A 27,579-nucleotide genomic window follows, 5' to 3' on the forward strand; every position below is an offset into this window, starting at 1 on the left:
CTCCTCTCGCTTGTATCGCCCAAGGACGAACCTTGCCGCTCTGTTTTGCATTCTCTCGATTTGGTCGATCAAGGTTTTCTGGTGAGGGTCCCAAACACAACACGCATACTCCAAGATCGGACGAACAAATGAAAATAAGCAGTATTTTTAGGGCAAAAGGTGAAGATCTCAAATTTCGCTGAATAAAATTTAGTGCTCTGGCAGCATTTGCAACTACATTACTCACATGTGCGTTCCAAGAACAAGCACTTCAAAACGTCACACCCAAATATTTATACATAGATTGCTGGTCAATAATATCAGTGTTAAAAAAATAACGGGTTTCTATTATTTTCTTTTTTTTCGTGAAAGACACATGAACACATTTTTTTTATTTAGTTGCATTTTCCACTTCTCACATCATAAGACAATGTTAGTAAGATCAGCCTGCATATCGATGGAGTCCTCTTCGTTTTTTATTTTTCTATGCACTACGCAGTCGTCAGCAAACAAGCGTAAACACGAAGATATCCCGGCAGGAATTCATTAATATAAACCAAGAACAATAGCGGCCCTAAAACAAATCCTTGAGAAACTCCCGATGTGACCTCAACCCAAGGAGAAGTAGCGCCGTTCAGTATTACACATTGCCGACGCTGCGACAAGTAATTGGCAGTCCAGTTAAGACTTCTTGATTAACACTTGCCTCATGAAGTTTTTGAAGGAGCAATGAGTGACAAACCGTGTCAAACGCTTTTCGAAAATCTAAGAAGACACAATCTGTTTGCCCGTTCTCATCCACCTCAGCCACTAGGTCGTGATAGAATTAAATTAGCTTTGTTGAACAGTACAGTCCCTTGTGACAACCATGTTGATTATCAATTAATAATCTGTGTTGTAATAAATGTTTCATTATTTGTACAAAATATGCTCTAATATTTTACAGGAAATGGATGTTAAAGAGACAGGCCTATAATTGTTTACGTATTTTTTTGGACCACCCTTATGAACCGGACTACATGTGCCATTTTCCAGTCCTCCGGCCGCACTCCAGTAGAAAGAGATTTAGTGTAGATTAGGTAGAGGTAGGATGCGATTGCCCAAGCACAGCGCTTTAATATGCGGGGAGAAATGCCATCCGGGCCGGGGGCCTTAGTTTCATCTATATTTTGTAACAATTATTCGATACCACCAACACTGAGTTTGACAGGTTGCATTAATGGCTCAGCTCTCACATGAAATTTTCCAAAGGTTGTTTTGGGCAAGAATACAGAATGAAAAAAATCATCAAAGCAAGCTGCCTTAGCTGTATCATCGGATAGGACCTTATTAAGGTGAACAATTTCGTTTGCTCCCGTTGAGTCAGATTCGCATCCTTTTACGTATTTCCAAAAAAGCTTTGGATTTGTTTTCATATTATCATTAAGTCAATTGAACTACTGATTCTTTGCAATGTGAACTTTAGTTTTATATTCATTAGTTACTTTGACCAGCTTGTTAAACTTATAACTGCTTTGTGTTCTTTTAAATGCCTTATATACTCGTCTTCCTTTCCTTATTAACCTCAGAATACCAGGCTTCGCCCATGGTTCCTTAGAGTTTTTCAGCCCAACTGAATGGACACTCGGTAGATACTTTTCCGTCAGTTCTGTAACTTTTGTTTTAAAAAGAGGCCACATTTGTACAACATCAGAATTCTCGCAAAGACAATTGAAAACAGACAAATAAGCAAATAATTCCTGTGAAATGGCCGAATAATCACCTTTATAAAAAAAAAGTACCTTCCTCAATTGGCGTCGCTTGGGTCGTTTGATTGCCTGTTTAATGTTAGCCACGACAACGAGATGGTCACTGATACCTGGGATACAAGTGACAGATTCTACAACATTAGGTGAGTTACAGAGCAACAGGTCCAAAATGTTATTGTTGCGTGTAGGCGCACTCACGTATTGAGTAAAGCCCAATGTATCAACAAAGCTTTCCATTTCCAAATTTTCACGACAGCCAGTCATAGTAATACAATCTCCATTAGACCAGTTCAAACCTGGAAGGTTGAAATCGCTGGCAATAATTATTTGGTCTTATTAATTAATTAATTATCTCATGCAGTTGCTGCAGCGTAGTTGCATCAGAACTTGGCGGACAAGAAAATGCACCGGCAATAAATGAGGTATTATCAGCAAGGATCACTTTGCTCCAGACTTATTCTACGTCATCGGGTCCAATATCAAGCAAAGTTGACCGTAAAGAAGAATGAACTAACAAGAACACCCCTCTGCCCATTCGTGCCCTATCGTTTCGATAAGCGGTAAAGTGGCTAGGAAACACCTTATTATCACCGATTGACGGGATCAGCCACGATTCTGCCCCAAATACAACGTCAGATTTCAAGGAGTCAATGAGGCCCGCAAATTCATCTACTTTGTTCACAATGCTTCTGCAGTTTACTACAACGGCTGTTAGATTGTGTGAGGCACGGGCCGTCTTGTGGACAGGGTGTCTCTTCTTTAGAACTGGGACAACTTTCTTTTTGTCTTTGTCCCATGTGAAGGCCTTACCGTCAACAATCAGCTTGTCCAAACTTAGCTTAACCTTACTGTTGGTGTCTATTATTTTTGTTTTAGCATATTTCCATAATTGTTTCCGGATATCACGTGTTTCTGGTGCATAATCCTGGTCAACACTGTATTCAGACCCCTTGAATTCTTTATCGTTTTTGAGAATATCAATTTTTTCCATGTCGATTGTTGATATCTACATAATGCAAAGCGTTGTATGGATCGTTGCGGCACGAGACACCGATGCGCGTCGAGCTGGTGGTGCTCCGGTGGCCCGAGACGCATTTTGTTGCTTTTCTGTTGCATGGTTTTTTAAGAGGGCGACAAGAAACTGAAACGAAATCGAGCTGGTGGGCAACGCCGAATGCTGCCGAAGTGAAACATGATGCCCACATCGTTGCCGCCTGCAGCAGGGAATGGCGGCGCGTTTCCATTATCATCTACTAAAAGCATGCAGTACGCTACCAATGGCACTACACACCACGTGCTGTAAAACAGATAGGTGAAGATGCATATTGCAATACATTTGGTGGCTATAGCTGTGAATGCGGCATGCGGCGACCCAGGCGGAGATCTGCTGGTACCGGAATAAGAAAATGTGTGTGCCGTTGTTTTCACGTACGTCGAGACGGGTGGCCATGCTATATTGTTCTCGATCGTGTGTGCCTCGCGCCTTTTCTTCTGTATATGGGATCTAGCGGCCGGAAAACATATATGGTCGCAGTTTGCACACAGGGAACGGCGGCATGTTTCGGTTATCACTTATTCAAAGCGTGCGCCACGCGCTATTAAACAGATAGGCGAAGATGCTTATCGCAATAGTATTGGCGGTGATAGCTGTGAATGCAGCGTGCGACAACCCCGGAGAAGATTTGCTGGTACCAAAATGAGAAACTGAGTGCGCACCAGCATTTTCACTGGAGAGGGGTGAACGAGTATTGCGATGAAGCAGCTGTGGCAGGCAGCTATATGCTGTTCTAGATTGTACATGCCTTGCGCATTTGCTTGTTTACATGGGATCTAGCAGTCAGAAAACGTATCAGAGGATCGCAGTTTGGTGACGTACTGGACGTTGGTGCCAAGAAATCGTGTTTTCCGAGAAGGTATGAACTGGTAAAAGAATTAGCGTAACTCTGTCTGGTCATTTTTTGTGTTCTCAATTGTGAACATTGGTGCTGGGAAAATGTACAGAATGAGAACGTATCAACGAGGTTCTACTGTATCTAAAAAAATCTGCATGTTCGAATCATGCAAATACAGTAGTTTTATCGGCCGTATAAATGTGTAATCACTCGATTCCTAACTAAATTAACAAGCATGATGTCACGTGTGCACAAGTAAACATGAGCACATCTCACTCGATGACCACGGAAACTTGCTGTCTAAATGCTGGAGTGAGGAAGCATGGCAGCAGCAGTGAGTGAATTGACCTTCGTGCTGCCTCTTGCTTCAGCGCGAACTAAGCAGGGAAAACATAGCGTACACGAAGCTATCGGCACTCAGTGTGCACTCTCTCTGCGACGCAGATCTCTTTCAAGATGGGGCCCATGCGGCCATACCATGCACAACAGCCACCAGAGTAAAATGTCCCCCCCTCTGCCTACCCCCCCCCCCCCCCCCCCAGCGGCTTGTGCACGATAGAAAATGGCATGCTTCCTCCCCGCTTTCCTCCTTTGCACATGCGGGATAGAGCTGCCGTCGGCTCACCCTCACACACTTTCACTTGCACATACAGTGTGCGGTGACGATGTTATCACCCTTGGACTTTATATGCAACATTACAGCGATGGCAGAAATACGCCTGCAGTATCCATAAATTGCTATCACAATAAAAGCACAGGCATGCACGATTAAGAGCTGTAGAGCAGTAGGCGCCCACCACAGCAGCTTCCCCACAATACTTGGTTGTCTGTGTCACAGGAAAATCCCTGCACGCACTCGGTTTCCTCTCCCGATACTGGCAGATCTCCTTGCGGGTCATAGCAGGTCACATTTACAGCTATCACTATAAACCCAATTGCAATAAACATCTTAGCCTAACAGTTTCACAGCTCGTGTGGTGTAGTGCCGTTGGAAGCTTACTGCACGCCTTTAATAGGCAATAACCCAAACGCGCCAGCGTTCCCTGATGTAGACGGCACAAAGTGAGCATCCTTTTTCTTTCTGGCTGCATGGCATTGGCAACCAGCTCGATTTCCTTTCGGTTTCCTCTTGCCATCTTAAAACACTCGCAATAGGAGAACATCAAAGAGTGTCTCTGGCCACCTGGGCGCCACCTGCTCGATGCGTGAAGGCATCTCTGGCATGTTGGTAACTTCAAGCATAAATGCCTGCCCAAAGAAGCTGCTCACACATATCAAATTTGAGGAGTTTAAATGTAAGCTTGCCGAAGCTGCAAAAATAATGTCCGGCTCTCATTGCTTGGGTCTCATCAGGTTAGCGCTCATTGGCGTCTCGTGCTACAACGATCTGACAGCGCTTTACGTTATGTAGATGTCAATGCCAGTTGAGCGTGCTAAATTTAATAGTGACTTCGGATCGTACGTTTTCCCGGTTAGTACGTTTTTCATATGTTCTTTTTTTGTAAAATGTATGAATGTGGTTATTCTGCATTTATCATAATGCTGCTCCACTTCCCAATCAGAATGAACAGTCCAAGTGATATCTTCAGCCTAGATTGAAACAGTTCTTGACACAGAGGCTGGTCTTTCAGACAAATTCCTACGCTCAGCAGCAGTGCAAATTGTACAGTGCTCAGCGATTGAAATTCAATACTCGGACAGTATGGCTGCCGGCAATTCTTGTGCCATCGGTGAGCGCTGGGTGATCACTGAGGGGGCTCAATTGTATCACAATGCATCAAAAGGACTCTTGTTTTCATGTAACGCAAAAGCGCATCAGCTCAATGTCCCCAGTGTCCAACGGTGGTGCAAAAAAGTGCCGGCTGCCATGCTGTCTGAGTATCGCGTTTCACTTGCTGAGCACTGTACATGCCAACTACTTTAGCAGAATGTGTTGCTTATGTTGTCAGGTGGTGTCGAGTCGAACTCGGGGCCCTAGAGCAAGGCCGAGGCTGATGCTTTCGCTGTGGCTTTCTCAACGATACAGGAACTGGAGGAAGGGCAGGCAGCCTTGTCGGAACAATTATGCGCGACCATAGAAAAACTAACAGCCTCTGCCAATGAAGTTGCTCGCTTGACTGAACGGATTAATGCGCTTGAATCAACTTTCCTGTCGCACTCAGCAACAGAAGCTACTACGGCTGATAATGCCTTGCAGCAAATTTCAGGCATTTGACAAAAATTATGTCCAGGTGGGACGGTGCTGAAAATAGACAGAGAAGATCAAACCTGCTTTTCTTCGAAATAAAATATGACCATAGTGAGGGTTGAGCAGCATCTGAAAAAAAAAAGTTATCAAGTACTGCTCTGAAAAATTAAATGTTTCAATGACTGGCGCACAGTTCGAACGTGTACATAGGCTAGGTAAATTCGGAGACTGCAGGCACAGACCCATAATAGCCAAACTGACTTTCATTAAGGATAAGCAGCAAATCTTTGCATCTGCTCTGTAACTGAAGGGATCTAAATACTCGATCGGCAAAGATTTTTCACTGGCTACACAACAGGCAAGGAAAATACTGATACAATTTGCTAAAACACAAAAGAAACCATTTAAACTCTCAATTGACAGGATGCACATGGGCGGCAAAACTTATATACTCGACCTTCTCAGCGAAGTCGTTATTTTGTCAGAAAGATAGCCAGCATAACACATGTGCATGAAAGCACCACCAGAAGCCCACACCACCTCTGGTCGCTTCTTCTTTTCTGATATCATTTACTAACATTTGAAGCATAACATCCAAGCTTGATGCCATCTGCTCTTTACTAGAAGACAATGATTCCGATATTCTTGCCCTCACGGAAATTGGTTGCACCCTGCAATCGCAAATAATGAGATTCTTGCTGATAGTGAACCCTGTAACATATATCGCAAAGATCACATCAACAAAAGAGGCGGCAGTGTCCTTCTTGGTTTAAAACATACGCTCACTTCGTACGTGCTAAATCTTGACTTGACCCTTGAGATTATTTGGGTAGTCTGTGTGACTAAATACACAAAAATCCTAATTGGGACTTGTTACTGTCCTGCTGATTCTAGCAATACCTTTGTACGTGAACTTCGTAATAGTATCGCTGATGCCAAAGATCTTTGTCCCACTGATGCAATTTATCTCTTCGGAGACTTTAATTTTCCACTAATTGATTGGACCAATTTATCGTCATCATGTTAACTGTCAACAGAATTCATTAACTTAGCCTTAGACTTTAACCTGTTTCAAGTCATTGATCAGCCGACCCGTGGTGTGAACACGTTTAGACCTGTTACTGACTAATGCTCTGGATACAGTTAGGTCAGTGCCTTACCAAAAAGGCTTTAGTGACCATAATTTAACTGAAGTTACATAGGATTTGCCTCTACCATTCACAGGTATATCAAAAAAGAAAATCCGGGACTATAACAAAGCAGACTATAACAAAATGAACGTAGAGCTCGAATACCGTTTTACTGCGGTCTTTCTACAATCAATGTGTAAATGAAAACTGAATGCTTTTCAGAAACAAAATGTCCTTGCTTATTAAGCAATGTATCCCACTTATCACAATTTATAATGATAAATAAAACCCTTAGTTCACCAAATCTCTTCATAAACATAGAAACAGTAAAAAATGTTTGCACTGTAATGCGAAGCGCTCTGGTACACCTTCTGCTTTGGACGAATACAAACAGTGCTTGACCAGTTACTGTTCTGCAATATGCAATGCCAAAGATAAATATTTCCACAACAATTTGCCTTCCCTTTTGCAAAATAATCCAAAGAAATTCTGGCGCTTCATGTTCTCTGACCAAGGTACTAACCAGTTATCATACTGGATGAAAACAACCTTCCTCTCTCAGATTCCGAGTGTTCCTGTATATTTAATACGTTTTTCTCATCTGTAGTCACTCGGGAAAATCATTCTGACGTGCCATCTGTTCCTGAACACAACTACAGTAAAAGCTCGTTAATTCGTATCTCACGGGACCGGGAAAAATATCCGAATTATCCGAATGCCGCATTAACAAATGAACAGGAAAAGCAACATTAAAACCAAGTTGGAAAAGTATACATTTATTTACTGAAGTATATTGCAATAGTCGTCTGCTTTAGCGTGCAGATTCCAGCTGACATCACAATTTTTCTTAACTCTTCCAAGTGGCCAACAGCCCACAAAGTGTCGGAAGTGCTCAGGAAAACGTCCTCCAATATCGAAAGCGCCTCCGTGACTTCCTGTGAGGTGCGATGAGGTCGCAGCTGCACCTTCTCGCATGACTCTTTGTCTGAATCATGGTCTTCCCGGGTGCCCGTGACATCATTAAAATTTCTTCATCGGTCAGGAAACCAGTAATGGTGACACAATCATCAATCGCGATGTAGTCCTGAAGGGTCACGTCTGTGGGAAGGACAGCATCGAAGGTCGGGAAGTCATCATCAGTGTGCTCGTCTGACACCTCGTTGGCTACTGCCGTATGCTCGGGCCTCACAAAACCGCTGTGCCGAAAACAGTTGGCGATGACTTGCAGAGGTGTATTTTTCCACACGTGGGCAATGATGTGCACTGCGCGGAGTAAGTTTTCCAACTTCTGAGCATAAGATCATTCGCTGTAGCAGGTGCTTTCAGTACTTCAACTTCACGTAGTGAATGATACCCTGGTCCATCGGCTGAAGGGCACATGTAGTGTTGGGTGGCAAAAAAAAACTACCTTGACGCTCTTCAGTTCGACTGTACAGTTATGTGCACTGCAGTTGTCAACAACCATAATTATCTTGTGGTCTTTAGACGTGAAGTGCCAGTCTAACTGCTGCAGCCAGCCTGGAAAAATGTCCGAGGTCATCCAAGCCTTCCCGTTTGCTCTGTACTCGACAGGAAGGCTTTTGATGTTTTTAAAACAACGTGGCTTATGCACGTTCCCGATGACAACAAGTGGCAAGCGCTCCATGCCAGTCATATTGGCGGCAAGAAGCACAGTTATCCTTTGCTTGCACTTCTTGCCACCAATACGCAGGTCCCCTTTGAAAGTCACCGTCTTGTCGGGCAGAGCTCTGAAAAATAGAGCAGTTTTGTCTGCACTGAACACATCACTTGGTTCATATGCGGCGATGTGCTCAAGCAGCTTCACATTTTTCCACTGGGTGGTCACGCTTTCGTCAGCGCTGGCCTTTTTGCCGCACACACTTCTGAAGACGAGTTCGCGTCTCTCCCGAAACCTCGCGAACCACCCTTCTGAAGCTCTGAATGATTCAATGTTCATCATTGGAGCGTACTTCTCACCTTGTGCCATGATAAGAGGTCCGCTCAAAGGCAGATGCGCATTGCGACAGTCAGTCGAGCTGGGGATGAGCTTCTTCGAGCTGGGGATGAGCTGCGGTTCACAACCACTTTCTTGATGCATGAAACTTCTCGCTTTCGAAGGCTTGAAGGGTCTGTTGTTCATTTTTCATGTACGTTCTCAACGTGCTCCACTTCACGTTGTACTTGGTCATAACGTGCTATCGCGATTCGCCGTTCTTCAAAGCCTGCAAAATTTCCCCCTTAATCGCCAAGTTCTTGGCTTCGTACTTCTGCCGCTTTGCCGGCGTTGCCATCACTGTAGCACACGATGGTGGTGACAGGGTGTCTACCAACCGGGAAAACCGGGAATCCTCAGGGATTTTGAGTAGTCTGGAAAAAGTCAGGGAAAACTCAGGGAATTCGGGCCTCTATCAGGGAAAATTAGCGGCAATTTTATTGAAAGGGTCGAAAGTCGCGGTAATGCTGGCTCGAGCAACAGACAGGAATCGTAATGAATCGTCTTTGACGCGCTGTCGTCGGCTGGAGGAGTTGCCAGTGTGCAGTCAACGACCGACTTTCCGGATTCCCGATAATTTGGACGGCTTCGCGGCACCGCCAGTAACCCATAGAGTCAACGTATGAGAACGTGTGAAATTTCGGACGCAAGAACTCTTCGCCGTCCGATTATCCGGATGTTTTGCCGTGACCGCTGGTCCGAAACGGCAATAATCAAAGGCACCACTGCTGCCGTTTTGATTACTTCGCCACCTCGAACCGGCACTCTCGCACGCAGATCCGCTGGCAGCCGTTGCCACCACTGCGGCAACGCTAGGCCTAGCTGCTTCGACGTTCGCTGTGAAGCTTCTTGCCGTTGGGTGCCGAGTTCATTATTCACCAAATAAGCTGCTGTCAGCAATGGCACGGACTCCGCATTTGTGGTCCTCGCGATTGGCTTAGGAACTTAGAAAACACGGTGCGTTGCATAATGTCGGTTCCCCAAAGTCAGCTTCGCCTCCGTACAGAAATGTTACATGGTGAAGCATACGCAAAAGTATTGCAGTGAAGCATAACAAGCGTGGGAAGGGGCTATTGCCACGGAACACAGTATGCATTCCTTAATTATGCACACGTGCACCCGGTATTTCCTGTCACAGTACGAGCGCCGATATGCCTAATATGTGTACCGACAGGCCTCTAGAGCGTTTTCGAACGTGCCTGTCGCGGTTTGAGCCCCTAAGGGCAGTAAATGACACGCATTTATTTTTTTCCAACTGGCCGATTTTTCGAAGGTTTTCCCGACCCCTAGGGTGTTCTAAAAATCGGTCGTGGACTGTGCAACTGACCAAGATGCTTCAAATGGTCCTTGGGGCGAACAAGTGGCAGGAGGATAACAAGAACAGAAATGATGTACGCATTGAGGAATAAACGGGAAAGGAAGCTTGCTGCCACCGCTTTGAAGAAGCTTGAGCTCAAAAAAAAAAATTTTTGGCTGTTGCCGAGATGCAGGTGTCCCTCATCCAAACCAAAATAAACTCTTTAAAGCAGTGAAACACAACACTCAGGCGTCGTGCGCGGGCTGAGAGTATGTCAGGGCAGTTGAGGTTGACTTACGAGCGGTTCAGAGAGAATATCAATTGTGACAGAGTTCGGGCCTCATACCACTGAGCTTGCTATCAGTTGATAGAAATAGCTCATATTCGTATATATTTGCTTCTATGTGCCTCTCCTTTTTATTTTTATTTGTGAATTTCCGACTTCATTTGCAATTTTTTTTAGGACACTTTATTTGCTGTGGATTTTACTAACCCCTGTCTTCTATTCTCTTTTTAAATAACATAACCACTGCTTCTTAGTATTCAAATTGGATTAAGTCGCTTTTTTATTTTTTTCATGTGCTTACTAGGGAGTGACAGCATCAGGCGATATGGTTTCAGCCCGTCTTGAAATAAAACATAGTTCTGCATCACTCAGGGAAATGTGCAAAAGCACTCAGGGAAAACCTGGAAAACTCAGGGAATTTGGAAATGTCAACTCGGTAGACACCCTGTGGTGGCATGCAAAACACGGTCACAACGAAAAAAGAAAACTCCGCAAGAAGAGATGATACCGACTCAACAACACAAGGGAAAATGACATCGAAGCAGTGTTGCCAGGTCGGACAAGGCGGCGTAGCTCAAAGCTAGAGAAATGGTAGCCCAAATGTAGCCAAGCACAAAAAAGAGCATAACAAATTTGTAGCCAATATAGCCATTTTTATTTGCAATACATTTTCACATACGACTATGGTAATCCCTTTTTGCGCAACCCGTCGTTACCAAAAGTACATGACGCCGTGACGGTCGACCTTTGACAACCACAACGACATCATGCTTGCACACAGAACACTGCTTGGTTGGTACCGGAAACTCAAGTTCCAGTGAATCGCTGCATAAGGTGAACCTATCGAAATGAATCTCGAATGTAAGCACGAACAAAACCTTGGAGGAAGCTTAAAGGACCTGAGAACTGGCCAGAATGTGTTGGGAGACGTTGATAGAAATGAAATGACCATGATTTATAGAGATAGAATCCAGCACACTGTTCGCGATTGAAGTAGGGATTATAGTTTTGAATTGGCAAAGAAAGTCTCAAAGGTCAGTAAGTGGCGAGGCCTGGCAGTAAAATCTTGGTACTTCGTATGTAGTCTATGAGATTACTGTACGTAAGCCGGCTGGTATTAAGTACAACATAATTAGTGCTTAGAAATGAAGTTGCTATATAATAATACACACTTACGGTTTATTCTACGCTTCAGAAATCAAAAGCGCACTCATGGCTATGATCACATGCTGAACTGCGTATCACGTGTAAAAGCGTCGTTTCATTTTCGATCCAATTGGTTTCGTTTTGACTGGTTAAATACCAAAGCAGTTGGACAGGAAACAACGAAAGCACATAGCTATTATGGCAGGAATACTTTAACACTTCGGAAAACATGAATCGCAGCAACGTCCACTTCATAGACAATATAATAATTTCTAACAGTTATGGCCACACTTGTCGTTCGCAAAAGGATGGATAGGTGGGCTAGATGGTAACGCATATTAATAAAAGTTAGAGCGCTGAAAAGCGCGTGTGGTATGTGTTTCTTTCTCTATGTCTTTCGGGTTTTTAGTGCTCTAACTTTTTATTTGTCGTCTGCCTTCAACTAATGCCGGCGTATAATCGCTATCGCGCTCACATATCACCGCTTTCAGCATGCTTCCAGTAAACTACATCCTCACTGCACATCGAAAAAAATTCTGATGAGAAATGTTCCACGACGTTTTCCGCGTTACCAGTTCATGATTAGACACTCTGACCGTTAGCCTTTCCAGTGCATTAAAAAAAATAGGTATACCATGAAAATTGGTTCTCAGGGCCTTTAAGTTTCGCCATTAAAATTGGAACACAATAGCATTCAAATACCCATGACTGATTCCACTTCCCGACGAATGCAGCTTATGTAACCGTAATGTCTACCTGCAACGCTGGCAGCGAACGCTATGCACGAAGGCGAGCGTTCTGGTTCTTTTTTTTCATTCCCCCCACACTGTTGCCGGCGCCGCGGCAGTGCCATCTGAATGGTGGTGCAAGGAACTGAGTGGGGCGCGCCGCTCCCACTAAGACAGACCTCAAACGACAGGTGAAAAAGGGGTGTGTGTTTGAGTTTCTGCCTAACAGAATGATGTTTTCTGGTATATTCAAATTACAGTTCGACGCTATCATGTCTGTAGGTTGGGTGTAAGTCCTACTTTACGAATTTTCTTAATCATTTTTTTAGAAATGCAATTAATTCAGTAACGCCTATGCGGCAGCCGAAGCGCCTGCGTGGTTTGGGATTATTTTTCTCATACGGTTAACGACGATGACACCGAATTTTCTGCAATACGGGGCCCTTAACGCTGTCGTGTTAAAGTTCATCTCGCACATAACAGAAAATTGCAGTAGAGCTTACCATATGAGAAACGTGGAGTAGGCCAAAAGCTGTGCCCGGCGCGTTACTTCAACCAGAAGCGTTGGCCATGAACACACTGGAGCGTGTCATCTACTTGTGCTTCCCTACTTGTGCTTCCCTTCCATTGAAGGGCTAGTAAAAAAAATAAAAAAGGGGGAAGCACCCCAAACACAGATCGAAAAAGTTAAAAAGTACGCAGTCATCCCTTATGTACATCAAATGTGGCATGGGTTAAAAAAGACAGCCATGAAATATGGTGTTCAAGTAATCTTTTCAGCAAAGAACTCCTTAAACAAGATTTGCAATCTTGTCAATAGACCTAAACAGGTGTCCAAAGCTACATGCCGCATCAAACACTTGGGGCAGCTTGTGGCATGCTCTGTGGGAGTGGTCTACGTCATTCCATTTTCGTGCGATAAAATGTACTTTGGGCAGATGGGACGCTGCCTTAACATCCGCCTTAGGCAGCACCAAGGTGCGATCAGGAATGAAACAGGTTCTAATCTGGCTGCGCATTGTAGAGTTTGCTCATGTAAACCCCTTGTTTGAACAAACGGAAATATTGTATAAAAATATGCATCAAATTAACCACGAGATTGTAGAGGCCTACTTCATGCATGTGAACTCAGGCGCATGCGTCAGCCAGACTTCTATCACTCTGCAGGATAAAGAAACTGATTTTTTGAATGGCAAGATAGGCTAACACCCTTGTAAAGGTCACTTACACGTGTTTACATTTTCTGTATATTATAGTTCGTTGCTTGAAATAATAAACCAGTTGTTAGTCTGCGCTCGTATTGTGTACTTCCTCTCGTCCTTCATCCGGGTTGCGCTGCCCACCCATAGGAACATGTTCAATCACCAACTCGCCCAGCTTGCCGTCTTAATTCAGTCCTTTTCATATCCAGCACCATATTATGTCGCATCTCAGCAGTCACTCCAAAAATAAAAATTTACCTGAAAATTACCATCTGATATCATTCACATGCATCTGCTGTAAACTTCTTGAGTATATAATCGCCTCCCACATCTACAATCACCTGGAGACTAAAAAATTCTTTACAACCTTCGAGCCGCCACCCGAGGCCACCACAACAAAAACTGCCGGACCTTTCTTCAATAAAGTTTCTTCTTCTTCCAAACCAGCACAGATTCAGGAAGGGCATGTCATGCAAAACACGGCTATAGTCGAACCCGGTTATATCAAACTCGAAAAAAAAAAGTCTATCAGTTCGATATAGGGCATAATTCGATATAAACCCACTAAAGAATTGGGCGTCATAAAAGCACATACCTAATGAAAAGTATACCTGAACCTACCTGATGAAAAAGCACATACCTTAATGAAACTAGCTTAGTTTTGTATGAAATAGTCCAGTAGTTTCTTATGCTTGGGCAATTTCGCTGCCTGCGACGCATGCACTTCTCCACATTGTTTAAAGAGTTGGAGCAGCTGAGGCCGCAAACTTCCACATTCGCACAGAAGCGCCGGACTAGTGCGAGTGCACTGATTGCCTCGGATGATGTCGGCAAAGGATCGTCATTGCTTTCCTCATTGTGCCCACTATCACTTGTGCTCAGTATGATGTCGGCAATGTAGTCTTCGTTTTCGGGCTCTCCCATGGTCGTGACACCATCATCCACACTCATAGACTCATCGACCGTTATCCGTCAACGGCTTCTGCAAATTCTGACAGCTCGCTCCAAAATTTGTCGACACTGGCAACGGCTTTGTCGCACTCATCAGAATTTTCAAGCTCATCAAAGGACACGTGGAAGCCAACATGTCTGAAGCAATTTCGAATGAACCACTTGCACACGGCCGCCTCGACGTTGCCGTGCATACGCGTCGGGCGCCACGGGCACCGGGTCGCAAGTTTGTCCGCTTTAGCCCTAATCTTCCCCTTATTCTTCCTTCAAGATCGTGCTGAGAGTGCTCCTCGGGATCTTGCAAGCTGCGGCAACATCCGACTTCTCACCGCGTTCAACTTGATTCACGAATTCGAGCTTCACGGCGAAAGGTAAATTTTGTTGCTTCGTGCGAGCCAGCACGGCAGCACTGAGGGAGAAGGCCCACGAGGCACAAACGCAATGCACCAGAAAAGCAGCGAGACCACTCGCACTTCCACCATCTTGCACAACGAGGGCACAAGAGCCTCTGATTGGCTCCCTGAGCGAGCTCTGCGGGCGGGCCAGGATCCTTTTTTTGCAGGGGGGATGTCGATGGCTCACACAGTGCGGCGTGATCATGGTAGGCAGAGCAGGTGGACAGAGCTGCATTGCCAGGCTTCCCTGCTGCCACGAGGGAAAGCCAACTTCCGGGGGCACTTTCTCGCAGTTTAACATTCAATATATCGGGAGCCGCTGCTATTTTTGTTGATGTAAGCATAATTTTTGCTATATATACTCATTGTAACTATATTGTGTTTCGAAATTGTTCGATATACAGGATAATTCGATGTAAAAAGGTTAATTAGAGTCGGGTTCGACTGTACTGTAATTCACTACTAACCTTCATTCCAACGTGAGCAATGGCCTACAGACCGATTCCATCTTACTTGATTTCAGCAAAGCTTTTGATCATGTTGCTCATTGCTGCCTCTTTCTAAACTATTTGCCCTTCGATTAGATTACCTCACTTTATCGTGGCTTTGGAATTTTCTTTCCCTTCGCAAGCAGTTAACGACGGTTAATAATTCCTCCTCTCACTCTTATGTCTCTTCTGGCATTCCACAGGGCAGCGTTCTAAGCCCGCTTCTTTTCTTCATCTAAATAAATGACCTGCCAAATGACATATCATCAAGTATTAGAATCTTTGCCAATGACTACATGTTATACAGACCAATTGTCATGTAAGAGGCATGGGGCACAAAAAGAAAAGAGGACGATGTGCGCCGACCGGTCCGAACAGCACGAGCCCTCAATGCGCGTGACCCGAGGTGTGATCGGGGGAGAAGCGGCGCCAAGCTGGGATTATCTATGTGGCTCTGGGCCAAGAAGGTTGGAGCGCCAGCTTCGCACTGGCGATGGGAGCCATGGAGGTTCAGACTGGCCCGTGACGCTGGCTATCCAGGGTGTGGTGGTCGACCTCGGCGACGTTCGAGCGAGGCTCCCTGGACCTGCTGCAGCCTCCCACAGCGCTGCCGGGTACTCCAGGAATTGGATGCCCCTTCGGCAGACCAGCACGAATGGTAGTCCCCGGGGCTTCTCGTCGGCACTCGGAGAAGTAGCGGCGGAGCCCGGCGGTAGGCCTAACCAGGAAGGCCGGAGTGCCACGTCACCGACATCTGAGATGAAGGAGCTGGCCGGTCGATGCCACGATGACAAAGCTTGCAAGTCAGCAGGAGCACCGACTGAGATCAAGAGCCGACGCACATCGCACTTGGAGTTACGTGCGACAACGAAACTTTGTAAGAGTGTTCCTTTTTGTTAGCCTGCAGCCATAGGCCAGGGTTGCCAGAATTTCACGTGAAACACACTAAGGACGCATGTAGGCAAGGATAAGGACATTCTTTTGGCTATGCAAGTGTGGAGTTTTATTTTTTGCCAATTGAGTTGTGACCTTTCCGTTTCGAGTTTTGACTTTTCTATTTCGAGTTGGCCAGGGTAAATTAAAATCTGTTTGCTGTGCTCGCCTGCGTCTCCCGACTCCATCTCTCCCAACATCCACACGGCCCCGAGGTCAGTGACACCAATAAATTGTCCCGACGACCGCCTGATCCTTCAAGATGATCTTAACATTATCTCCAACTGGTGTAACACCTGGCTCAAGACCCTAAATACAAACAAATGCAAAATTATTTCTTTGAACGTAAGTGTTTCTAATTTTTCCGACCACATACAAGGAGACAAGCTGCCCTAGACATCATCTTATAAATCCCTTGGCATCTACCTTACACCAGGCCTCTGATCACATCTCTGCTGCCTGTGCGAAAGCCTAAAAAACATTTCGGTATTTACACCGCAACCTCCGTCATTATTCCTCTAATATTTGCAAATTATCCTATCTAACTTTCGTCCGCCCACAATTTGAATATGCCTAATCTATTTGGCATATTATCTATATTATAATTACCAACATGCTTGAAGCAGTTGAGAACAGAGCTGCCTGTTACATTTCATGGAACTATGACCATCATCCAAGTGTGACTCAGCTTAAACTCGATCATTCCCTTCAACCATTTGCCGTTCGCCATCAAATGTCGCTCCAATGCCTGTTTCACAAGTACGTTTACAGCAATAAAATAGCCTTGTTACATCTTGAATTTTCACGTCACGCAGGCTACATAATCACATCAGCTTTGCATGCATCTTTGGTAACACGAATGTTTTTAACACATCTGCACTTCCACAAGCCATCTGCATGTGGAATGATCTTCCCAATGATATTGCCTCTGATATTTATATATATTGATATCGATATCAATATTTACTGATATATATCGCCTCTGATATCTGATATATTGTCTCTGAATACGTTTTGTCACAAGCTTGAGGTGAATTTTTTGCAATAGCGTTGTATCATGGATCAGTCGTTTAAGTTCATAATTTGTTAATTTTGTGATTTCTTGCATTTTCGTCTTCACTTGCACTGAAACACTCTTTTAGTGCTTATTTCGCAAATGTATTTTGTTGTGTCACATTTTTTTTTTTTGTTCACTTGCTTTGGAACCTTGTTTTGAATTTTGAAATTTACTTTGTTGCTTTATGTTTCGATGTTCACTTGCTTAGTAACCCTGTTTTTTACTAGTTTGCTTGTACTTTCATTGTAGTAACTAAACTCCCCTTACTCAATGCCCTTTGGGCCTGTAAGAGATTTTAAATAAATAAACAAACAAATGTGTTCTTTTCTGAGACTCCATCATGAAGGCAGCACAGATAATTAAATCAAAACTTTATGTAAACACTACAATACATATACAGTTAAACCTCGATATAATGAACTTCAATATAACGAAATTCTCAATATAACGAAGTATTTAACTTTTCATAACCTCTTGTTCATAGAACCATATATTTAGAACATCAATATAACGAGTTGTGTCTTTATGCGATTTCGTTATAACACAATTTTGCTTCCACCGCCAAGGAATGCTGAGACAATAAATGGAAGCTTCCGCAGACGCAGATGGCAAAATGACTGAATTACAAGTGGCTGCTTGCAGATGCATCCCTCAAATAGCACGCAGCTCGTCAAGAGGGACCGCCAAAGTGGAGCCGCATCATGCTCTGTATAAAGTCCAAGGGCGATAAGATCCTATCGCGCCCCGCACACTTTGTACTTTAAGTATGTGTGAAAGAATGCGAGGGTGAGACAAAAAGGTGGCTTCACGAGTGTCGTCCTCTTCTCACGCTAGCAGAGGGAAACAGGAGGGGAGTGAGCTCGCGGTAACGTGATCAAGCGCATGCGAGGGGCACGGGGTAGGGGTGAAATTGGCATGCTCGCGATTTCTGGCACATCTTGGCCATGTCTGCGCATGGCTGTAAGTGCGGCGGAGTGCACGCGCAGTCGTGCACACTGCTTTAAAGGTAATCTGCCACATGTGGAAAGAGTGTGCGTGCCAAGACAGCGTGGCATCATGTAAGCATTCTTTCCACGCATTTAGCATTGAAGTTTGCATAATCTTGAGTTTCAGTGACTTGTTAGAGCGACAGGCAGACTAAGCTTTCGCTCCCCGCTGCCGGCGCTTTTTATGATAGCGTCATCCCAGTGCAGGCGGCACTATCAGCCACGGGGGCGGAGTGCACGCGAAAGCGTGGCTGGCTTCACGTGATTCGTGCCGCTGATGTGAAGGTACTGTCGACGTGGCATGAAACCTTATAATTCGTCGCCGACTCCCAAATTCAGGAAAAGGGATTGTTTTCTCATTCAAACTTGCTTTTTTTGATTGCCCGATAATTCAGAAAATTCCTTGGCTCCTTTGTGTGCAAGAAAAATCAATTGGTGACTGTACTTATTTGCATAAAAGATTGAATTTGAATACAATGAAGTTTCGATATAACGACGCAAATTTCAGATTTTACTAACTTCGTTATATTGAGGTTTAACTGTACTTGAATGCAAGCACTAGCTGAAAAGGTGTACTTTACCAAGGTGTGCTGTACAAAAGCCCGACCAACGAGGAGGACATGGATGTGCGAGACACACCATGCCTCTTGTATTTGCTAGGAAATAAGAACTGTTTGGCTGGCTTCCACAAAAAAAGGCGACTACTGGACCCTTCGTGCATGGTGGTCTCCTCAGGTGACTACTTCATTCTCTGTGACTAAAAAGTGACCCAACTTTTCTTCCTAGTGAGAACAGCATTTTCTTACCAGATGTTCACAATTTTAAAAAATCCAGTTTTACTAGCGAAATAAGCTTCTGTGCATGAAAGAGTTAAGGAAGCCACTTAATTTATTGTAATTTCTTGTGTGCAATGTGCCCCTTGTGTGCAGCGCCTTGTAATGTTATATGTCAGTCTGTGGTGGAACTGTGGGAAGAGGTGTGGTAATAGCTGATGTGTTCTCTCTCTGTGCAGTTTGTGTTTTGCCGGCAGTGCCTCCAGGGACATCACTTAGGGCCCTGCAGCAGCAGCAGCAGCAGAGAACGTGGTGAAGAACCAGCCGTAAGTGGTCCTTCTTGCGAATAGGTATTAAGTATGGCGAACCGGACAAGCTGGACAAACACTCAAAACTCAGAGTAACGTGACTGCCTGAGTTTAGAAAGTAAAGATGACCTCCAAGCCTGGGTGAACACACGTACCTGCTCAGCGGCATGAAGCTCGTCGTCTTTATTAGAGAAATTCAGCATAGGCTCACCTGTGTAGTTAGGTGGCCACTGGAAACCATCTGGGAAAATTTCTTGCCTACGTCAAAAAGATTGCCAGCGTAAAGGCCAGAGTTAGATGCATATTGCACCAAAAGGTGTGCCTCTGATAGTCATACGTATCAGAATATGCTTCTGGCATTCACCGCACACTCAAGTAAATGTGACAGAGCATTTGCATAACCTGGGTGAAGTGGGGTTGCTGCCTCTGTTAGGTGCGCAGAACAACTGGCTGACTGCAGAAGGTAGACCTGCACTGAGAAAGCTACACCAACTTGCCTTGCTTCTCAGTTGGGTTACATCAGAACTGTACAGTGTGTGGGGTTCTCCTCCGTGCTCTTGGGACAAAGGAACGACAACACAGTAGTGCAAACAATCACAAGGGCGTTTATTGCACCTTTCATAGATCAATGCCTGCTAGCCGAGTTGCTACCCACAAAACATGCCGATGGGCGCGCGACAAATCTAGAAGTCCGACTCACCGCGACCGGATAGCGAGCGAATATGTTCGCCCCATGCTGGATCCCAACGCCTAGTCGTTCTCGCGTACGGTCACGCGAACAGTGGCGCGCTCGAAGGCGGCCACGCGAGACGGTCTCGCAGAAGCATGGATCGGCGCACGCGCGGCACGGCACGTCCGCACTGCTTGCTGTCCCGAACCAAAAAGGAAGCGCCTTGTCTTTCGGCGCCCCAGTAACCCCGCCTGTCAGCGGCGTTAGCAGCGCAACACTCGCGCCATCTTTCGTACTGCCCCTCAACCACTCCGACCGCCGCGAGCACCAGGCCACGCGAGCCGTGCGGGAAAACCAACATATCAGGGGACGCGTGAGAGTCGCGCATCCCCACAAGTGTTACGGGTGGCCTATGCCTGCATGTTCCCCATGTTCACAGTTGGAGAGCCATGGACGTACTCCATGAACTTCTCGCAAAGATGCACCTGCTAATGTAGTATGGTCGCTAAACTGGGGTAGGTGATAGTGATGTAATTGTCAAATCCATGTCGAATGCACCAGCCAGGAACTCTAACCTCTCTGATTTCATTATTTAAAATTGTGGGTATCTAGTATGTCCCAAGAAATGCATTATCAAAACATATCATGCAAAAAAAAAATGTTGGTCTTACTGAGCGTCATTTGAATTGTACACTTAAAGTGAATTCTACCAGCATCTCTCCTCTAGCGTTTCTAGAATCGACACCGTAGTTGCCAATTTCCTGCTCACCACCTGCTTTTTTCCCACTTTTGCATTGAAGTCGCCCATTACTGCAATATATTGAGCTTGCACTTTTCTCATCACTAATTCAACATCTTCATAAAACTGATCTACTTCCTCATCGTCGTGACTGGACGTTGGAGCGTAGGTTTGTACTACCTTTAATCTATACCTCTTATTAAGTTTGATTACGACTAGAGCTACCCTCTCGTTAATGCTGTAGAATTCATCAATGTTGCCCGCTATATCTTTATGGATTAGGAATTCTGCCCCGTATTGCTTCTTATCTGGCAGACCTCTATAGAAAAGGACTTGGCCGTTATTCAGCAATGTGTAAGCCTCACCAGTCCTTCTAATCTCACTAAGGCCGATAATATCCCAAACAATGTCTGATAGTTCTTCGAAGATTCCTGCTAAGCTAGCCTTACTCGAGAGGGTTTGGGTGTTAAACGTTGCAAGGGTCAGTTTCCATTGGCGGCCTGTCTGGATCCAGAGATTCTTAGCACCCTCTGCTGCGTTGAAAGTCTGACTGCCGCCTTGGTCAGGTGCTCCGCAGCCGCTGGGGACTGAGGGCCATTGGTTAATTGAAGATGTCATTAGGGAGGTTGTGGCCAAATACTGCACCAGGGAGGCCAATTCCTGTTCTGGTCAGGGAGTGTCTTTGTTCAAGCTTGTGGGCCTTCCTAATTTGGTTGTACCTGGATTAGTATAGCCCCACTCGCTCTCGGCATCTTTCGCCGGCGTCAGGCGTCGCTCCAAGCCTGCAAATGTAGTGCACTGGAGAATGTAAAAAAAAACAAAAAGAAACAGAGGGGGCGATGTGAACTTCCGACTACCACAACCGAGCATTCGGCATAGCTCAGTAAGATAATCCCGCAGGCAGCAAGGCTACCTTGTCGCCGATAAGTACGATTCTTTGTGTGAATACTGTAAACAAAAAACCTTCCCGTCATTTTTCTCTGTACCTTCTGTGCGGAAATTTCGCATCCTCAAAGAAAGCCCGTTTTGGCAGTGCCCTCGTAAGTTGCTGTGGAGAAGTTCTTGAACATACAAGTTCTACATTTGTAGTGTTATCGAGTATGTAGTGCCAACATGTATTCGCGGATTTGGTTCCCCGAATACGTTTCCAAGATCTGTATCAGCTAGCTTCAATGTATTGTAGGCTTATGAAGAGGGAATTGCGGCAGGCGCAGATGTTGGGACTTTGTCTGCATTATATTTTCTAGTGTTGTCACGAGAAAGCATGTGCAAGGTGTATCAGTAGTGTATTTGTGAAACCCTTTTTGTAGAGATTTCATGTTGCATGACGTGTCAATTCTCGGTTAGGGCCACCGGTTAGGGCACCCCTGAATTTTGTCGTCAAAATTCGATTTTTTTCTTCTTTCCCGTGTAATGATCGCACCCCGAACTTGCCGCAACGATATGTCGTGTGCCAAGTCTAGCTAATGATGATCGCGCTTACCATCTGTCGAACGCTATCGAATGCTACGCGAACGACTCTTCAAGACATACCAAGCGGTCTGCATGCACCAAACATTCTTAAGCAGATACTCCATTTTATTCCTTTCATCACTTTCCACACTTCCATGAAAAAAGAAAGCTGCAACCAAACTTGCCTTGGCTTTATTATTTGTAGGCTTTTTAATGGTTGTGGTGAACAACAGCAACAACAAAAAAGGCGTCTTTCGATTCTTCTCGTTTGTACTCGTGGGCATGCAACAAATCGCGAGCGGCAACAATAGTAGCCACGTTTACACTGATACGTTAGAAGCGTAGCCTATTCATACGTTGACGCTTGTAACACAGCTAAGATATTCACCCACCCTTAGCGAAAACGTGCCGTATTAGGATAGTAAAGACAAATGCCGCAGTTTCCGCAGCATACCTGCCATGTGTTTCTGTGTCACTGGCAGCTAAGCATGCCCATCTCTGTTTCTGTCCCCTCAAAGTGGACATGGCTACGTTATTGCCGCTGACTTGCCAATATTAACAATATTATTCATTACTGATACGAAAGAAACTTTCACTGTGTGTAATGTACTCACGAAAAGAAAAAAATCGCATTCTGCGCGTTCAGCTTGCTCCGCCAGCCGCCATTTTTGTTTTGGTGTCCCACACTGTTACAGCGGCAGCTGCCTGTTTTATGTTGGCTAGAAGAAGAGGTGTCAGCATCGGTGTGCCGGAGAGGGAGCGAGAATTCATCCAGATATGCTGGTGCTGCTGTCGGTTCCGAGATGCCCCCCACGCACGCGCGCATAGCAGCCACTTTCTGTTGCAGCTATTTCACGATACTGTGTGGATTACAACAAAAGCTAGTTGGCACACCTTTCTGATGGCTCTCTGCAAAGCGTGTATTGGCACTGAAAACTATGTTTGAACTTGCTTCCCTGTATATTAGCTGCATGCGTCGCTGGCACCCCGAAGCGCTGGAAGATAGCGAATCAAATGACTTGCCGTGAGCTTGTCACCAAAACATTGTCCGTGCAGTTTTTGCTTTGATGCTGCAGTGATCTCCATGACGTCTCAATTCAGGTAGAAGCAGCAGCAACCATACTTGAATGGTTTATTTTGACGACTTGCACATCGAAAAGCAAGGTCTATTTCGTACAAGCTTTAATAAGCAAGACATTTATTTTGACACATTCTTAGAATTGAACGTCAAGAACACCATCAAAAGAAAAACAGAAAATATGCATCAACGTAGGGGAGAACTGCAAGTTGTACAAAACTCCTCTAAAGGAAGTAAATAAGGCAAGTAAGAGGAACAGTCAATATTCAATGCCAAAATGGGCACACACACGTGGCATTGAGATTTGATTGGCAAACACAGATGCAGTCATAATCCAGTTTACGAAAATTGATTTCTACCTATGTCAACCACAGCCAGATTGTGATATCAAATTTGCTTGTGGAACCTTTGTAACAATGTGAATAAGACATTAGTAAAGAGTCACAACAGACGACACAATGGGGGTAATGTACAATAACATAAAAAAAGAAAACCTGGTTGGCTGTGTTAATGTTATGAAAGTTAAGTAGTACGTCTCAACTTCAAGAACTTCATCTTTTCTCTCTTTTTTGGTTAGACGCATTTTCTCCAGCTACAAGAAAATGCATCCTTGTCAGTGTGAAGAAGCGAATGATTTGATTCGTCACTTCCACTTTGTGCTGCTCACAACTGACCACATTTAACCTCTTCACAGACAGGCAAGAGATGAGGTCCATGATGCTATCAGTTTTCAACTTGTTGAAACTGAAGCAATAGGTGAAGCATCCTGCATAGCTTTGACCAGGTCTGCTTGTGACTCAGACGGGTACAGGAGGCCACCTCTATCTATGTAATGTGTGAGGCATGACTCTGCCGGCAGCAAGCTCGAGTCCTCTGTGTAAAGCAACAGCCTGCTACATTTGCTGCACTTTTTCAACATCTTTCGGGCCACAAAGCCACTGAAGTACTAAGTGATCCAGGAGTCACTTTTGTGTCCAACGATTTCAGCATGGTCAGGGAGTACTTCACATGCCACAATCATTTCATGAACTTCGTTGAGACGCCCCACATCTAGGAGCTCATCCAGCTTATTCTGTAGTTTCATGGGATTAGTGTTAGTGCCCGGACTTAGAAGGCTGCTCAGAACTGCTGAAGGAATGTTGTCACTGGAGGGTGACTGCGCTAAGCTGTAAAAACTGAGGCAATTTAGAGATAACAAAAATTGTGTCGGTGTAGGGTAGTCGTTGGAGCCAGACATTTGCCTCAGTCTCCCGAAGAGGTTTTCAAGTGCCTCTTGGCACAAACGAGAAGTCATCAAGTACTTAAACCCCAGGGTTTTCGTGATATAGAGCAGGATGGAAAGCGTGCTGGTAAGAGTAACATGGAGTCCTTCGGCTGTTGATTCGCTCAGGAACCCATCCTGCTTAGGCACAGCTTTTTCCCAGGTTGCTAAAAACTCCAGAAAGCGTTTCATGCTTGCTACTTCTTTACTGTCTGGTCTTAAACCTCGCTTTGAGTATCTCGATGTCATGGCATCGATGAGGTCTCTCATCATAGAGACAAATGCAGAAGTAGCCTTGGTACAGCCGCTGCCATAGCAGTGTTTCACTTGGCTGTTGTAGACATACAGGCCCCTTAAAACTTCATCACTGAAGAAGGTGAATGCGAAGTTCACCCGCATTTTTTTGAAGCCATTAGGCTGGCAAACAGCCATGGTAACGTGCGGCATTGCCCTGAGTGTCACTGAACTTGAAGTGTCGCATTTGCAGGCCTTCTTTACATATTTGTTGCTAACTCGACCATCTGGTGTTAAGAGCCCTTTCGAGGTTACTGCGTTACACACACATTTCACCAGGTGGGGGAAATCTGACAAAAAATGCAAATACTGGCTTGGATCCACTGGGTGCTTTACTTCGCACACTGTCTTTTTGAGCTTCCCACTTAAGCCGAAAATTTTCCACATGCTGCAGTTCCACCCAGCCCCGTCGCATGTTAAAAAATCCATGAAGAGCCCTGATTTCTCGGAACGAAAGTCGTGTTAATGCTGGCTCCAGTAACAGGAATTGCAACGAATCCTCATTGACGTCATGTCATCGGCACTTTATTGAAAGGGAACGAAAGTCGTGTTAATGCTGGCTCCAGTAACAGGAATTGCAACGAATCCTCATTGACGTCGTGTCATCGGCACAGAATAGTTAACTACCGATTTTCCAGACGCCCGATTTTTCGAACATGCCTGATAATTCGCACGGCTTTGTAGCACCACCACATACTCCATATAGTCGATGTATATTGCCCTGACTGCAGGTCTGAAATGGCATTAATCAAAGCCTCCACCACTGCCATTTTGATTATCTCGCCGCCTCGAACCGGCACTCACGCACGCAGATCTGCTGGCAGCCGTAGCCACCACCGCGGCAACGTTAGGCCTAGCTGCTTCTACGTTCACTATTAAGTTTCTTGCCATGCGGTGCTGTGTTTTTCATTGAAAGAATTCGCCGCTGTCAGCAATGGCACCGACTCCGCCTTTGTAATCCTCGCGATTGGTTTCGAAGCTCGCAGAGCACAGCGCGTTGCGTAATGCCAGTCCTCAGAAGTTAGCTTTGCCTTAGTACAGCAGTGTCACGTCGTGAATGATAACAAGCGTGGGAAGGGGCAATTGTCACGGGACACAGTATGTATTCCTTAATTATACACGCGGGCACAGTCACGGTACGAGCGCCGATATGCCTAATAAGTGTACTGGCAGGCCTTAAGAGCTTTCTTGGATGTGCCTGTGGCAATTTTAGTCCTTAAGGGCAGTTAAATATATGCATTAATTTTTTTCGGGCTGCCCGATTTTTCGGATGTTTTTGCGGCCCCTAGGGAGTTCGAGAAATCGGACGTTGACTGTACAACTGACCAAGAGGATGCTTCAAATGATCCATGGGGTGAACGTGTGTCAGAAGGAGGATGAGAGCAGGAAGGACCGATGCACTGAGGAATTAACGGGAAAGGAAGCGTGCCGCCTCCTCTTTGAAGGAGCTTGTGCTCAAAAAACAAAGTGTTGGCTGACGCCAAGGTGCAGGTGTCCCTCATTCAAACCAAAATAAACTCTTTAAAGCAGTGAAATCCAACACTGAGATGTTGTGTATGAGCTGAGAGTATGTCAGGACAGTTGAGGTTCACTTTCCAGCTGCTGAGAGAGAATCTTAGTTGTGACAAAGTTCAGGACTCATACCGATGAGTTTGCTATCAGTTGATAGAAATAGCTCATGTTCAAAAATATTTACGCATCTATGCATCTCCTTTTCATTCGTATTTGAAAATGTTCGACTTGATTCAGAATGGGTTTTACCATTTTTTCCGCTGTGCATTTTACTATCCACTTCTTTCTCTTTTCTTTTTAAATAAAATAGGTATTACTCCTTACTATTCAAACTGGATTAAGTCTTTTTTTTTTTTTCAACATGCTTACAAGAGACTGACAGCATCGAGCAACATGGTGTCAGCCTGTCTTGACATAAAGCAAAGTTCTGGCTCATTCTGGGAATTTCGCAAAGGTGCTCAGGGAAAACCTGGAAAACTCAGGGAATTTGGAAATGTCAACTTGGTAGACACCCTGTACAGGGTGTCTACCAACCGGGAAAACCGGGAAAACCGGGAATTCTCAGGGATTTTCAATAGTCTGGAAAAACTCAGGGAAAACTCAGGGAATTTGCGCTTCTATCAGGGAAAATTAGCTGTAATTTTGTTGAAAGGGAAAGAAAGTCGCGGTAAAGCTGGCTCGAGTAGGAGGAGTGGCCAGTGTTTAGTCAACGACCGATTTTCCGGACGGCCCGATAATTCGGACGGCTTCGCGGCACCACCACGTACCCCATAGAGCCTATGTATAATAACGTCTGAAATTTCGGATGCAAGAACATTTCGCCATCCGAGTTTCCGGACATTTTGCCGACATGGCAGGTCCGAAACGGCATTAATAAAACCACCACCGCCGCCGTTTTGATTACCTCGTCGCTCCTCGAACCGGCGCACTCGCATGCAGATCCGCTGGCAGCCATAGGCACCACCGCAGCAACGCTAAGCTTAGCTGCTTCTGCGTTCGCTATTAAGCTTCTTGCCGTTCTGTGCCGTGTTTTTCATTGAAAAATTCGCCGCTGTCAGCAATGGCACCGACTCCGCCTTTGTGGTCCTCGCGA

At 45.1% G+C, this 27,579-nt stretch overlaps 1 protein-coding gene across 2 annotated transcripts in view; it reads left to right on the plus strand.

The window, feature by feature from the left end:
• park (E3 ubiquitin-protein ligase parkin) overlaps nucleotides 1-27,579 on the plus strand; it is a 250,664-nt gene that overhangs the window by 163,636 nt on the left and 59,449 nt on the right. For both annotated transcript variants that reach the window (XM_055064887.2, XM_050168283.3), the window contains one exon: nucleotides 19,412-19,498. In XM_055064887.2, coding sequence (XP_054920862.2) covers nucleotides 19,412-19,498 — 87 coding nt within the window. The remainder of the gene's footprint in view (nucleotides 1-19,411; nucleotides 19,499-27,579) is intronic.

The sequence above is a fragment of the Dermacentor andersoni genome, chromosome 1 (assembly GCF_023375885.2).
Source record: "Dermacentor andersoni chromosome 1, qqDerAnde1_hic_scaffold, whole genome shotgun sequence".
NCBI classification, from domain to species: domain Eukaryota; kingdom Metazoa; phylum Arthropoda; class Arachnida; order Ixodida; family Ixodidae; genus Dermacentor; species Dermacentor andersoni.